This window comes from Pseudorca crassidens, chromosome 21, assembly GCF_039906515.1.
Source record: "Pseudorca crassidens isolate mPseCra1 chromosome 21, mPseCra1.hap1, whole genome shotgun sequence".
In the NCBI taxonomy this organism is placed as follows: Eukaryota; Metazoa; Chordata; class Mammalia; order Artiodactyla; family Delphinidae; genus Pseudorca; species Pseudorca crassidens.
Window position 1 is genome coordinate 21,080,409 of NC_090316.1, and position 16,163 is coordinate 21,096,571.

Sequence of the window (16,163 nt, forward strand, 5' to 3'; positions counted from 1 at the left end):
TCTGCAAAATGGAATGTATCAAAATACTGTCTTTTGGAAAAATAATCAGAAATTTACAGAACTTTGAGGAAAGATTTATAAAATAAACTTAGTTCGTAGAAGTTAGTATGAAACTAGTATACTTTTAAGCATTTTAATTTTAGCAGATGAACCTACAACCATGCATTAGTAAACTTGAAAGTCTGTTATCAGTAATGCCTTTCTTGTGAAAAGATAGCCACGTGTATCTTTTGTGTCCGAGGTATGTTCCAAAGTACCATTCAGCATTAGGAATTTGAGGGTTTGTTTCCTTTTAATATTGACCTGCATAGTTTCCTGTCTGCCTCCTTTCTCTTCCTTGCCCTTCCTGATTTGAAGAGGAAATTTGAATTTTTTTTCTCTCCATTATCTCCACCAGGAGATGCTCAGAGGGCTTGATCCAAATGGTTGTTGAAGAATGGATTCTACTGCGGGGAAATTGTTTTTCTATTTACAGTGGTGCTGGGACTAATTTCTTTCTCACATTTCATTCCAGCAGAAGTGGAAGGGTTGGGGCATGTCGGTAAAGGAATTCTGTTGGAGAGGAGTGGGAAATGATATAGATGATTATTATAACTTATATGCTAGTGTGTATCGTATTCCCCATGATGAGAATTTCTTTCATATCATTAAATCAGGAAATTTTGAAAGTTAATAACAGCAGAATAAATGTTGAAATATGCTTCAGCAATTGTTGTATAGCTTATTGCCTAGGATATGATATTCACTTAATTATAATAAGCCCAGAGTCTAGTCTATAGGAATTTAAAAGTCTAACTTAAAGTTTTATTGCCACTTGGGGGAGGGTGGATTGATTTTCTGAAAGATGGACTTGTAATTTTTTATATTTATTTACAAGACTGGCTTATATGTTAAACAGGAGTTTGTGTTAAGAAATTAATATGTTACACTATTTAATAAAGGAGGCATCTTTTAGTCTGAGAATTCGGCCGTGCATTGAGGACAAACTAGGGAATTCAGCTTCACAAGAACAGGTTTCAGACATTGACGTTACAACAAGTCCAAAAGGGAAAGGTGACAGACCTCCTCAGAATGACAGGGAACTGAGGCCTAATAGGAAATATAGCCGAAAACGTGGATTTCCCTCAAAGGTATACTTCACAATGTTAACTTGGGAAGTCTCTAAATGAGCACCTCTTTTGTTCATATTTCCTCTCCTTTATTTTCTTTTTTGTTGTTGCTATTAACTTTTAAATATGTACGTTAACATGGTTAATTGTACTGTAATTTGCATTAGTAAAATGCTGTCCCTTAGTGTTTTTTCCTTTTCTGCTTTCTTATTCTCCGCTCCATGGATTATGTGTGGCAGCTGTTTTTAATTTGTATTAACAAAGGACTTGAAACTTAATCCATTTTCCTTTTTTTGCTGTTGAGAACTCAAAATATAACACATTCTTAAACCTTGACCATTAGTTGCCTTTTGTTTCTGATATTTGTGTTCATGGATTAAGATGGTATTTTTAAGTTTTGTCTTATTTCCTGTAGTCATTCATTAAAGAAAGAAAAAATAGAGCAAGCAATTAGCTTTCCTGTTTTTTTAATAATGAAATATTGGGTTGGCCAAAAATTTGTTTGGGTTTTTCCCTAACATCCTATGGAAAAACCCAAACGAACTTCTTGACCAACCCAATATTTTTAGTGTTTTTTTGTTTATATTTTTCTTCCCATTGGAAATCCCTTCTTCCATTCTGTTTTTAAAAAAATTATCCAGTTGACTTGTTTCCTGATGTTTTTGCTACTTTTTTCTCCAAAGTTTGCTGTAAATGTTCTTTCTTTTAATTTTCCATGATTTGCATAAAGACACTCAGGAAAGGTTTAAAGACAACTATTTGTGTAGTTCCACTTAAAACAGTTTGAAAAAAAATGGCATTTGTAAAAGTGCTCATATTTGACAGGAGTAAAGTACTATTTTAATAATTGAGTATAGATAAGACCAATTTCCTATGTTTTATTACTAGCTTATTACCTAGGATTAGGCTTTCCTTTCTGTTATGTACATATTTTATATTTTTGTGGCGTTTAAAAATGACAAAGTTTAACCTCTAGATATTATGGTGTCTCCCCGCTCTCCCACAAGAGTTTGAAGATATAGTTTGAAGTCAGCTATAGTGATCTTACTATAAAGTGTTAAGCAAAAGGTGTCCCAGTTCAACAGAATAGTAAAGTAGCTGATTATTTTTAAAACTACTAGCATTGGAGAAGAGAAAGTGAATGGGGGGAAATAGATCCTTTGGAACTTAATGTTCCTTTCTTAAGTCTTCTGAATAGTGACAAACAGAACTTGAGTTGACAGTTACTACAGCATAGCATCTTCCAGTTTTACTTTTTTCCCCTAAGGCATTAGGTTTGCTTTTAAAAACCACTTTTCTGTTTTAAGTTTCTTTGAATAATGTCCTTATAAATATTATTTTCTCTTGAACTTCTTTCTGGAGTTTATTTTAATTTGATTCTTTTTAATCTTTTGATTCTTTGGGCCATCCTAGGGTAATTCTATCAGTACTGTGTTCATAAAATGATTTCATTTTCTTAGAAAAAACCCTAATTCCCACTGACTGACTTTATTCTTTCTTTGTTATGCAGAATCTGTTGTTCTCCCCACCTACCTTCATTCCCTCCTTAACATCCTTTCAAAATGTAGTATTCTGTTAGAAGACTAGGGAAAAAAGTTGGTGTCTTAACTGAGGTTCAGAGCTTAAAGCAACCTTGTGAGTTGCAGCTTGATAGGAGATAATTGATATTCTTGAGTTGCCTACAAGGGCAGAGTCCATTTTATGAAATATTTTATAGACACGATGACGTTGCATAATTTTTAAAAAGAGCTTTCCCTGAATACCCATGCCCTCATTGTTTTCCCATACTCATCTTTCCCCCACGCTTAATCTCAGCTCTTAGAGCATTCATAAGCTTTTAAAAATACCATCTACTCATTTTTTGCTATTGTTTTTATCATTTCTAGTTACTTCATGTGGGCTAGATTTGTCTCCCAAACTAGACTATGCTTCTTCAGAGATAGTTTTAAATACAGAAGACATAGTCTATGGATGTAATTTTGGGGCAGATAGTATGATGTGAAAAAACACTAACCTAGAACTTAGGAATCTGATTTCCCCTCACTGTGATATTGGATAAATCACAGCTTTATCTTCTCTGGGCTTATAGTTTCTCACCTTTCAGATGACAAAACTTAGAATACATATTAACTGAAGTACTTTTCAGCCATAAAAATATATTTGGATCCATGAAGAATTATTGGAAGAATATCAGTTGAGTAGAGGAAAGGAAGACTTAGGGTTTTCTGAAATGTGTTACCTGTATGCAACTCGAGATTTCATGCTTAAGTTATTATTTTTTTTAATTTGTAAACTAAGAATGTACTTACTGAAAGTGACTCAAAACGTTTAAATGAAAATATGTGTTTGAAGGATGCGTATAGTCCTGGCCTCCTTTTTTGGATTTCTATTCCATGTACCATCTTCTTGCCATGTTTTTATCCCCAGGTATTTTTATTACCATTTTCTCATCTTCCCTTTCTTTATATTTGATTGTAGTTCCACCCACCTCCCTCAGTTCATCTTTTCAAATTATTAGTCTGAAATGTTATTTATGTGGATGGAAAAGTTATTAAGCAGTAATAAAACTCCACTAATTTCAAAAATTGTTGGGAATTCATCTTTGGATTAGTGAAAAATCTGAAGTTCAGAATTCTTTATAATTAGAGTATCAAAGTTTTGCAAATAAATGTGACTAACAAGGATTAAAGTTCTTTTTAAAAGTTTGCATTTTAAAGGGTAAGAAACCATAATATTAAATTGTTTAGTAAGTTCTTCAAAATTAGATAGCTTTAAGGTTAGCTTGAGGTCTAAACTATTTTTGAGATGGGAGGATTATGAATTAGATGGAGATAATGCATTCTTGATGGTTTTCTTTTTTCCTAGATGACTTTTTGCCTTATTTGTGTAATGTTTCTCTTCTTAGTCATTTATCACTGATGCTTTGTTGGAGTATTTGATTGATGTCAACCTGGAGAGATTTCTCCAAGTTGTTCCACTGAAATCTGTACCTGATTGGGTTTGGTTTTATATTTTACCAGTGACTTTGATGAAATTAATTTGGATCAGATCTGAGATGGCTACCTATCTCAGATTGATAGTTATCTCTCACCCTTCAAATTATTTTTTCAAGATGTAAATAGTCTTGAAATGAGCAAGAACTAAGAAGATGAATTTTCATAGGAATGAATGTAATGTTAACTAGGTAACTCCACTTGTATAAGATGGGAGAGAACTGGGTAAATTGTACTTGATTTGAAAATGGCTTTAGTTTATTGGAAAGTCTCCAGTAAATACTAGCTTAACCAAGGTACATTATTTCTCCTCCATATTCATAAAGTCTAGTTGGCCAGTCCTGGATAGAGCACTGACCTGGCTTCTCTGATACCTACATCAAACATTCTAACTGTAGTCTTCTACTTCCTATTTGAGCTTCCTTTCTTTGAGTTCTTAATTCTGAGCCATGTAATTATTTTTATTGCTTGCCAAGTTATCACAGTTACTCATTCTTATTTACAACACTAATGAGTCCTACTTGGGGAGGTAAAGAGAAGAGGTTTTTGCAAAGTATTGTTAAGGAATGTTACCCAGAAGAGAATTTCTCTGGAGCCGTCTGTGTTCTCCATAATTTTTCTTGGAATCAAATGTACATAGGGAGAGATCAGTTCATTTTTACTTTGAAAAGAAATCACTGAGGTTTATTTTCCTTGTTAACTTTGGTCAGAGCCAGGGGAGATCATTCATTTAAAGTCTCCAATTTGGTAGCAATGCAAATTTAAAATTGACTATTTCTAAGTTAATAGAAATATTTTATGTAAATATTAGCTAAAATCATTAAACTTTTAAGATACAGAATTTTTTAAAAGGCAAATCAGTGATGAAAAATACCATTATGGTATACAGTTCATGCATAATTTGTCTTATTTATTGTTTCCAGGTTGTATTTAACTTTCTCTCTTTGATTAATTGACTTTATTTTTTCTGGTTGGGTTACACTTGAATAGTTTTAAGATTAACATTTAAAATTTTATAATTCCTTATAAGTGGCACCTATTTAATCTGTTCCTCTTTTAGGCAAAATGTTATCTTTTGGGGGGAATTTCAAAGTAATTTATGTCCTCAGACTCAGCATTAAATGAGCATCTTTTGAAAGAAAAAATAGTAATGATATCTTTGATGCAAAAGATAATATTTTTACTGTATGATAATATAAAGTGATACAAGTAAATTAAAGCCTTTCACATCAAATAATCAAATAAAAAGTATATTTTAAAAATTTCCATCCGTAGTTAGAAAATAGTTGGTTTGTTTTTGTTTTGTTGGTTTTTAAACATCACTTCTAGGAATGGGGCAGAAGAGTTTTTTAGTCTGTTCTTTCTCCAGGGCTACTTTTAGGGCATTAGCCTGGTATGATCTGCTCTTCCTTTTCTGTAAGGCCTGGTCTGGATCCCTTATTCTTTTTTTTGTGTGTGTGTGTGTGTGTGTGTGTGTGTGTGTGTGTGTGTGTGCGCGCGCGCCTTCCTGTCTTCCTTTTTGTATGCCTTTTCTGGATCCCTTATTCTTGTGTGTGTGTGTGTGTGTGTGTGTGTGTGCCTTCCTGTCTTCCTTTTTGTATGCCTTTTCTGGATCCCTTATTCTTGTGTGTGTGTGTGTGTGTGTGTGTGTGTGTGTGTGCCTTCCTGTCTTCCTTTTTGTATGCCTTTTCTGGATCCCTTATTCTTGTGTGTGTGTGTGTGTGTGTGTGTGTGTGTGTGCCTTCCTGTCTTCCTTTTTGTATGCCTTTTCTGGATCCCTTATTCTTGTGTGTGTGTGTGTGTGTGTGTGTGTGTGTGTGTGCCTTCCTGTCTTCCTTTTTGTATGCCTTTTATTTTCTTTTTGTTAATTCTTCATGCTAAGCATATGCATATGGTCTTTTACCTTGAAATTACCTAACTATCTAATTCTTAACATGAAAGGCTGTCTCTGTGTCATCATTTTCCTCTTTCTCTTTTTCTTTCAAGTCTGTATCTAGGGTTGTATATTTAATACTAATTTATTATCTACGTATGTACCTTGCCATTGGTAGTTGAAATAGGAACATGGATTTTAAAAGATATAAGCGTTGTTGGTCTTATTTTTCAGGCCAGAGATCCTCAGCAGGAGCCTATGGAAGAGATAGAAAATTTGAAGAAACAACATGATTTATTAAAAAGGATGTTACAGCAGCAGGAGCAGCTGAGAGCTCTGCAGGGACGACAAGCTGCTCTTCTTGCTCTGCAGCATAAGGCAGAGCAAGCTATTGCTGTGATGGATGATTCTGGTATGCCACCATCTTAGAATGTTGTTATAAGTAAGGCTCAATAAATAATGATATGATTGCAAGGTGGATGCTGGTTATTATATAATTAGATCTTGATTGTTGTCTAGTTTAGAAACCTACATGTGAGGCTTACCCTGTCCTGTGCTTTTCTCTGGTTATGCAGAAAAGGTTGCAGGGACAACTCCTGGCCATCATACTGTACCGTGCAGACAGCCAGCTCGCTCTCCTTTTCATCAGAGAGTACCCTTAAGAGGTAAAAGGGACAGGATGTAGTTCTGTTTTTGTACCTCAAATTTATAGGGCTCTTGTTGCTTATATTTCTGCCTTTTGTACTTTATTTAACTAGGATTGCTGTACTTTGCTTGCCTGCCAAGGAAGGGTTAAAACCTTAAGTGAGACAGTGAATAAATGTAAGCTTCTTTGGCTTCTGACATGAGTAGTGAGGTATCAAATTGTATGCACTAGTTCCTTTGAACTAAATTTATATCCTATCCAGTCTCCCTGAGACTCAGAAATGTTCTTTTCTTTCTCCTTCTTTCCCTCATACCCATGTATCACTTAGATGGAAATTGTATTGAATTCTTTTTTTTTCATTTTTAAAAAAATTTCAGCTTTATTGCGGTATAATTGACATATAAAATTATAAGATATTTAAAGTATACATCTTAGTGATTTAAGTTTTGTATTTTTGGATCTTGTTTAAGAAACCTTTCCCCATCCTTTGTATTGAATTCTTTAGTATTGAGTCTAACTTTATAGTTTGTCTTGTTATTAGCAAACCTACGTGTTTAATTTCTCATTAAGTTGAAAACATATTGTTACTTATTAAAACTTAAAGCCAAATTATATTTTCTAGTAGTCTGTCATTACAGTCTAATAATAATTTATCTCCTGTGAGCTCTCCATTTTAGGTCCTTACTGTGGTTACCCTGTTGTTACTCAATTTATCGTGTTGTCCACACCTAGCCCACTGGCTCAGCCTTCTGATCACTGTTATATGTAATTTAATTTTGCATTTTCATAAGGAACTTTATGACTTGCAAGTAACTTACTCTTTTGTAATAATTATATAGTCGTATAGAATATATATGGTATAGTATATAATAGTATATAATATGCAAATTTTCATCCCCATTTTTCCCTTGCAAAATTCAAAGTATCATTAGCTGTTAGATTTAGGAAAAAACAAAATATTTTAACAATGACAAATACAGTTCGGTTAATGACCAACTTTTAAAATATTTTTCAAGATTGGAGTATCAGATTTCAGAGACTTTCTTGTGATAGTTATGTTATTTCAAATAGTTATATTTACGTCATCTCATTTGATCACCACAAAACTGTAGGTTAGTCGCCAGGGCTTTTTTTATAATTCTCACTTTAGAGAGAAGGAACTCTAACACAGAACTCGTGACTTGCCTAGGCTTATATGGAATTTTAGTAGAATCAGATTTCTTGAGTTCCAGGTCAGGGGTCTTCTATTTCTGAATATAAACCTTTATTTTTAAGTAAGCAGATAATCTTTCTTTCTTTCTTTTTTTTTTTTTAATGTACTATTATGAGACAAGTACCAGGAGAAGAATAAACAGGAGTTAAAATTTGAATTTATTTTATGTACTATTTCAAAAAGAATTTTAGGTTAATGATTGAAAACAGATTTTCTCTTGCATTTATGAGATTTTGCAGAAGAATACTGATGAAAAACAAACTTACAGTAATCTTTAGGTATATAAGAGAGGCAACATAATTGTCATGGGAAAGAGTGTTCCTTTAACCATTTAACTAGCAAGTTGTGTGTTATCTAGACTGTAATTGCTTTTTTTTGTCCCCAAGTACTTTGGACTGGATACATGGGAATCTACCCTGCCCTGTAATTCTAATTTCTCATTGAAAAAGCTAATATTTTCCTTCAAAACAGAAACAGTTTATAGTCATTGTCTCTTTTAGAGCTGGAAAGATAAGCATGGGGTGTTTGAGTAATAGAGAGTAACTATTATGAAAATTGTCATCAGAATACTGCCTTAGGAAGATAAAAACTGTGGTCTTTTAGTATGACTTGTATCACAAGCAACTCCTTCAATAAATTATCTGTTCTACAGTAGGGGTCGGCAAACTATATATAGCCAGCTGGATTTGGCCCACTGCCTGAAATAAGATTTTATGGAACACAGCTATGCCCATTTGTTTATGTATTGTATATAGTTGCTTTTGCCCCACAGTGGCAGAGTTGGGTAGTTGAGACAAGAACTATATCTCCACAAAGCCTAATATGTTTACTATCTGAATCTTTAAAAAAAGTTTGCCAGCCCCTGTACTACAACACTGATTCTGTTGGGGAGGTGGGGATTGAGACTGGTCAGAATTAGCTGTGCTTTTTCAGACGAACCACTTTGCCCGCCACGCCTCCAACCCAACCTGGTGGACCTTCCCACACCCAGACTCTGTTGAGTCACTATTCTTAATTGGGATGTAACAGTATCCCTCCTTGAATGTTGGGACAGAAAAAGATGAACCACTATACTAGAGTTTTGTGAGTGTCCCTTTATTTTCAGGTTAGGTGGAAACTTATAAAATGATTGGTTGACAGATAAATCTGAGGGTTAACTAGTTTCAAATAACGTTGAGATTTTTTAAATTTCTTTTTTGCCCCCAAATTTCTTTTTAGCGTCTCAGAAGTTAAAGTGTTGTTTTTTATTTATTTGCTTTAATGAATTATTAAATTATTTGCTTGAATGAAAGTTGTTAACTTCCTTTCCAGCTGTAACAGAAACTACAGGTAGCCTATCTGGAGTCAGTATCACATCTGAACTAAATGAAGAATTGAATGATTTAATTCAGCGTTTTCATAATCAGCTTCGTGATTCTCAGGTAACTTCATTTTTTTTGTATACTGGATTTAAAATCACATTAACTAAAGCAGTGCTTCTCAAACTTTACTGAGCATACATATCACCTGGCATGATTGTTAAAAAATGTAGATTTCTGGTCAGTGGGATCCCCCCACCTCCAAAATTATGATTCATACATTTGGGGTGGGCTTCCCACCATGTGATTCCAGTGCTGGAAGTCTCGGGACTATGCTTTGGGAAACACTAATTTAGAGGAAATATCTACTTTGAATGAAGTGATTAGCGAAATTTCCCCTTTGTATGCTCCTAGATGACGCATTCTTATTTCACCTTTAAGATTGTTAATAGTCACAACTGTTAAACTTAAGTTAGTGTGAATCTATGCTTTTGCAATGTTTTACTAACAATTTTAAGGAAGTTCTTAAGTTTAATTTCAGAGTTAATAAGTGTTATAATTTGATGACCTTTGTAAATAATGATATAAATGCAAAATTTCAGTCTGTTGAGTGAGAAAGGGTGAATTAGTACCTTCCACTGGAAATGGGTATAATTGGCAATGCATTATCTTCTGTCTGCTGACCCAAGTTTAAATGAAAGAAGATGATCTAACTACTTTGGAGAGTTATTTAGCAATATCTAGTACATTTTTTCTAGTGACCCTGTTCAAAAGGAGATGCATACAAGAATGTTCATGGCAGCATTGTATTAATAGCAAAGCAGAAACAATCTAAATGTCCATGAACAGGAAAATGGATTAGTAAGTTATGATATATACATAGAGTGAAATCCTGTAACCGATTACAGGAAATGAACCAGAGGTAATGAATGAAAATGCAAGTTTAAGAAGGATACCACTTAGCTTATGTTTTAAAATGTGTAGAGTGTGTTTTTTTTTTGTTTTTTTTTTTTGCGGTATGCGGGCCTCTCACTGTTGTGGTCTCTCCCGTTGCGGAGCACAGGCTCCGGACGTGCAGGCTCAGCAGCCATGGCTCATGGGCCCAGCCGCTCCGCGGTACGTGGGATCTTCCCGGGCCGGGGCACGAACCAATGTCCCCTGCATCGGCAGGCGGACTCTAAACCACCGCGCCACCAGGGAAGCCCCAAGTATTTTTTTTTTTTTTATGGATACCTTCATAGGTATTACAAAATAAAAATACGTTTGAGAATGGTAGGTGTCTAATTCCAGACTGTGGTTATCTCAAGAGAGTAATGGAGTCAGGATTTCTATGTATAAAGCTTTAGCCATTATCTGTAATATATTTCTCTTAAAGAAAGAATTGATGCAAATGTGGCAAAATACTAAAATTTGACTAAGCTCAGTGCTGGTTACTCATTATATGATTCCCTAATCCTTAGTGGATTTTTTAAATGTTTCATAAATTTTTTTTTTTAGTAGCAAAGAAGTGATAGGAGAAACTGATAGGTTAAGAAGTTAAAGTTTATGATTGTGGTTCTAAAAAGATGGCAAGAGAATGAGATTTTTGAAGGTTTATTCTATATAAAATATGGCATTTCTAGCACTTAATTTAGATCCAGTTAATAACATCCAGTGAATCCCCACTGTGTAGTTATGTGTGTCTATAAAACAGTATATATATACTGTTATATAGATACGGTGGCACATCAGGGAATAGTATGTATATAATTTGGGAATAGGAAAGGCATATATACTTACTGACCAGCACAACCTACACTAATGTTTATCTTTTTATAAAGAATATTTATGTATTTTTGGGACTTCCCTGGTGGCGCTGTGGTTAAGAATCCACCTGCCAATGCAAGGGACACGAGTTCGATCAGTGGTCCAGGAAGATTCCACATGCTGCGGAGCAACTAAGCCTGTGGGCCACTACTACTGAGCCTGCACTCTAGAGCCCACGAGCCACAACTACTGAGCCCACATGCCACAGCTGTTGAAGCCCGCCTGCCCTGGAGCCTGTGCTCCACAGAAAGAGAAGCCACTGCAGTGAGAAGCCTGCGCACCACAGCTAAGAGTAGCCCCCGCTCGCCACAACTAGAGAAAGCCTGCATGCGGCAACGAAGACCCAGTGCAGTCAAAAGAAAAAATGAGAGAGAATATTTATGCTGTTTTAATATATGATCCATTTAAAAAAAAATTTTATTTATTTATTTTATTTATTTTTGGCTGTGTTGGGTCTTCGTTTCTGTGCGTGGGCTTTCTCTAGTTGCGGCGAGTGGGGGCCACTCTTCATCGCGGTGCGCAGGCCTCTCACTGTTGCGGCCTCTCTTGTTGCGGAGCACAAGCTCCAGACACGCAGGCTCAGTAGTTGTGGCTCACCGCGGCATGTGAGATCTTCCCAGACCAGGGCTCGAACCCGTGGCCCCTGCATTGGCAGGCAGATTTAAACCACTGTGCCACCGGGGAAGCCCTATTTATGCTTTTTTTTTTTTTTTTTTTTTTTTGGCGGTACGCGGGCCTCTCACTGCTGTGGCCTCTCGTTGTGGAGCACAGGCTCCGGACGCGCAGACTCAGTGGCCATGGCTCACGGGCCCAGCCGCTCCGCGGGATGTGGGTTCTTCCCGGACCGAGGCACAAACCCGTATCCCCTGCATTGGCAGGCGGACTCTCAACCACTGTGCCACCAGGGAAGCCCAATTTATGCATTTTTAAAATGAGATTGCAAGCTTTAGTCGCCTAATCTTTCTTTTCTTTCTTTTTTTTTTTTTTTAAAGCCTCCACCTGTTCCAGACAATAGAAGACAAGCAGAAAGTCTTTCATTAACTAGGGAGGTTTCTCAGAGCAGAAATCCATCAGTTTCAGAGCATTTACCTGATGAGAAAGTCCAGCTTTTTAGCAAAATGAGAGTGTTACAAGAAAAGAAACAAAAAATGGACAAGCTGCTTGGAGAACTTCATACACTTCGAGATGAGCATTTGAACAATTCATCCTGTAAGTAAATCTAAGCAGTGTTAGGTAGAGGACACGTAAGTATATATGCCAACATGTAATAATTCCTTAGTAAATATTTGGTGAATGAATAAACACATAGTTACTCAAGAAAATTATAATTTTTGTGGGGAAATAGGACTTGTACGTGAAAGTAACATACAAGTTTTTAAGTAACAAGGCAATGTATGGTAAAGCCAAATAGATGGTAGATCTGTTCTGTAAAATTCAGAAAAGGAAAAGAATGAATTTGGGCTTGAAAAATTGGTAGGATTTTATTTTATTTTTTATAAATTTATTTATTTGTTATTATTTTTGGCTGTGTTGGGTCTTCGCCGCTGCACGCGGGCTCTCCCCAGTTGCGTTGAGCAGGGGCCACCCTCCGTTGCAGTGCTCGGACCTCTCACCGCGTGGCCTCTCCTGTTGCGGAGCATGGGCTTCAGGCACGCGGGCTTCAGCAGTTGTGGTGTGCGGGCTCTAGAGCACAGGCTCAGCAGTTGTGGTGCATGGACCCAGTTGCTCCACGGCATGTGGGATCTTCCCGGACCAGGGCTCGAACCCGTGTCCCCTGCATTGGCAGGCAGACTCCCAACCACTGTGCCACCAGGGAAGCCCGGTAGGATTTTAAATAAGGGAAAAGTATAAGAGAAGGTAACTGTTAGACACTTTGACATAATAATACTGCACTTTTTCGCATATCCAAAATTTTTCCTTAAGGAAAAGCTAAACCAAATTAGTACTTTGATTTTAAAACTATGAAACAGATTTAGAAAGTATTTATACAATAAAAACCTGAGATATGAAAAACTTATTTAGTACAGAAAGTCCCAAACACTCCCCATTTTTTAAAATACATAAATAGTTAGGTGGGACTAGGAAAGGCATATAGTCATCCTAGGTATACTAGTTAAAGAGTTATACAACTATCCCTCAGTATCCATGGGGGATTGGTTCCAGCACCCTCACCCACACCCACACCCACACCCACACCCACACCCACACCCACACCCCTACGGATACCAAAATCTGAGGCTGCTTAAGTCCGTTATCTAAAATGGCATAGTATTTGCATGTAACATAAGCATATCCTCCACTACACTTTAAATCATCTCTGGGTTACTTAAAATACTTAATACATGTGAATGCTATATAAATAGTTACCAGCATGCTGCAGATTCATGTTTTGCTTTTTGGAACTTTATGGAATTTCTTTTTTCCTGAATATTTTCTATCTGCTTTTGGTTAAATCCGCAGATGCAGAACTCTTGTATATGGAGGGCTGATTGTACTAGTTATATAGGAAAGCCAATAGTCATCTTAGTTATACTGTAGGAACTGTCTTTTCTGCTCTACAGATTACTTGCCTTTGTCTAATTCAGATTCAGTTACTAGTCCTCACTTGGCCACCTACCTTCCCAAGCCTGGTCTCTGCCTCTTACTCAGACAGCTGGTAGTAGGAGCTGTAGCATTGGGTATTGGAATCAGTAGGGTCAACCCTAAGTGGTCATTATTCTTTAGCATTCCAGATGCTGTCTTAATAAAGAACAGACAGGGATAGAAACATCATCTCTGGATCCCTGTACTTCACCCTAGTTGTCTGCCACCTTCAAAGAACTGTACTGTTTCTGCCCTGAGACGTGCTCCTTTCTTTTCCCTGACTTGTGCTGCTCCTCGGCCTCCTCTAGAGTAGAAGCTAATCCCAGTGCCCATCCTCCCTAAACAGATGAACACAGCCAAGAAAAACTTAGTTTTTCCAAAGTTGTACTCAAACGCTTGTGGTTAGTTTTATACACATAATTAAAGTAGCACTCTGTCTACTGATGACTAAAAAATCATATATTTCTCTGGGAAACAGAGTGAAAGCAGAGCAAAAGGTAGAACAGTCAAGGAATGGAGAGAAAAGACTACTGGAAACCAGCTGTAACAGTGGATAACGTGAGCAACAAATGACGATTGTCGCTGAGGAAGAGATAAATGATGATAGTTTTAAAGTGGTAGTGGACTTGCCTGGTGGTGCAGTGGTTAAGAATCTGCCTGCCAGTACAGGGGACAGGGGTTTGAGCCCTGGTCTAGGAAGATCCCACATGCCGTGGAGCAACTAAGCCCATGCACCATAACTACTGAGCCTGCACTCTAGAGCCTGTGAGCCACAACTACTGAAGCCCGCGTGCCTAGAGCTTGTGCTCCGCAGCAAGAGAAGCCACCACAATGAGAAGCCCGTGCACCTCAACGAAGAGTAACCCCCCGCTCACTGCAACTAGAGAAAGCCCACACGCAGCAACGAAGACCCAACGTAGCCAGAAATAAATAAATAAAAAGAAAAAAATAAATAAACTGGTAGGAGAGAGAGAAGCACAAAGATTCTTAGTCTTCATTTATTACCCATGAAAGCATAAGATATCTTTGTCTGATCTGTGTGGACAGAAAAGTAATTAAAATGTAGTTCAAGAGCTGTCTTAGAAGATTAATCATCATCTAATAAGAAAATTTTATTGCTGAGTAGTATTCATGGTATTATGTACCACAGTCACTTAAACAATTTTGCTTTATCTTTTGGAACAAGAAAAGTTCCATCTTGGAGACCAGATAGAATCCCTCTGGACTGGAACATTCTCAAGGACCTAATCAGCTAGGGTTGCCCTGTAAAGATTTGTAGATGGTGTGCTTGCACATCATATGCAGTGGCTCTATTTAACTTAACCTGGAACCAAGTTTATCAGAGGAGTACTCTCGTTACTTTCTCAAGGTAGAATATCGTAGTTCTTGTTGGTTTCCATCTTGTCTTTCCTTATTGTTTCCTTTCTGTTTTAACTGTGTTTGGTTGAAAGACATGTTAATAAACAAGTGGCCTGGTTATATCCTTAAGTTTCACATTTTAAAGCTGCAGGATTTAAGATGTTAATGACTTTTACTTTTTATTTTTCTATGTCTGAGCCAACTATGAATGTGTTGTTTGATGCTGTATTTGTTTATTTATGGTAACTGGTCTTTTTTTTTTTTTTTTTGGTAGTTGTGCCTTCTTCAGCCTCCCCACAAAGGAGTGTGGATCAGAGAAGTACAACAGCAGCTCCCTCTGCTCCTGTAGGCTTAACACCAGTTGTCAATGGAGAATCCAATAGCCTCACATCATCTGTTCCTTATCCTGCTGCTTCTCTGGTTTCTCAGAATCAGAGTGAAAATGAAGGCCACCTAAATCCAACTGAAAAACTCCAGTAAAACATTTCTACAAACATTGTTTACATAGATTAGAATTGAATAATGGGGATAAATCTTGGGGGTTTTTTCTTTGTTGAAAATTCTGGAAAAACTGAGTTAATTTGATATGATAAACATTCTTAAGTGGTATGGTGGTAGAATAAGTGTGTGTGTTATATGTGCATCTTTGAGTTGTCCTAGAGAAATGTGACATTGTAGTAACATGTAATTTCTATAGCTAATGTATTCCTGTTTTCCAAATAAAGGGACTACAGTTAAAAGATTTCTGTATTCAAATGGTTTAGAGCCCAGGCTCTAGAGTCAGACAGCCCTGGAATTGTATCTCACAAGGTTGTGTGACTGTGGACAAATAGCACCCTCACTAAGCCTCTTTTTCTTCACCTGGCATAATATATTTGTTCATAAAGGTGTTTTAAGGATTAGAAAACATTGGCATAATTCCTGGGACTCAGTAAAAATTCAACAACCTAATTATTCTTTTTGGTAAACATGTTATATAGTATGGTAACTGGTAGATCTCTATATGTTGTAGACAAATTGGGAACCTTCTGTGAATGCTCAGGAATGCCTGCATACCTGATTTGCCTAAGAGGTCCTATTTTAATGGAATATTTAGTACTTTACATTTTTGATACTTATTAAGAAACATAGGAATATTTTTGACATTGAGACTTAAGATGTTAACATCTATACCTGCTTAAAGTGAACACTTGGAAGAGGGTTTCTTATGCTTTTGTCCGTAACACAACATAAGTAAATAAGGTGATGAGATTTTGAATAACCTATACTTGAAATTACATTCA

The 16,163-nt window shown here is 36.5% G+C and overlaps 1 protein-coding gene across 28 annotated transcripts in view; it reads left to right on the forward strand.

Annotated features, from left to right (window-relative positions):
• Nucleotides 1-16,163, forward strand: part of PCM1 (pericentriolar material 1) — an 88,890-nt gene that overhangs the window by 17,293 nt on the left and 55,434 nt on the right. For 16 of the 28 annotated variants that reach the window (XM_067721462.1, XM_067721469.1, XM_067721473.1 and 13 more), the window contains 6 exons: nt 942-1,130; nt 6,210-6,387; nt 6,551-6,640; nt 9,146-9,255; nt 11,931-12,147; nt 15,155-15,356. In XM_067721462.1, the coding sequence (XP_067577563.1) occupies nt 942-1,130; nt 6,210-6,387; nt 6,551-6,640; nt 9,146-9,255; nt 11,931-12,147; nt 15,155-15,356 (986 nt within the window). The remainder of the gene's footprint in view (nt 1-941; nt 1,131-6,209; nt 6,388-6,550; nt 6,641-9,145; nt 9,256-11,930; nt 12,148-15,154; nt 15,357-16,163) is intronic. The other 12 variants (XM_067721481.1, XM_067721483.1, XM_067721487.1 and 9 more) reach the window with 3 other exon arrangements.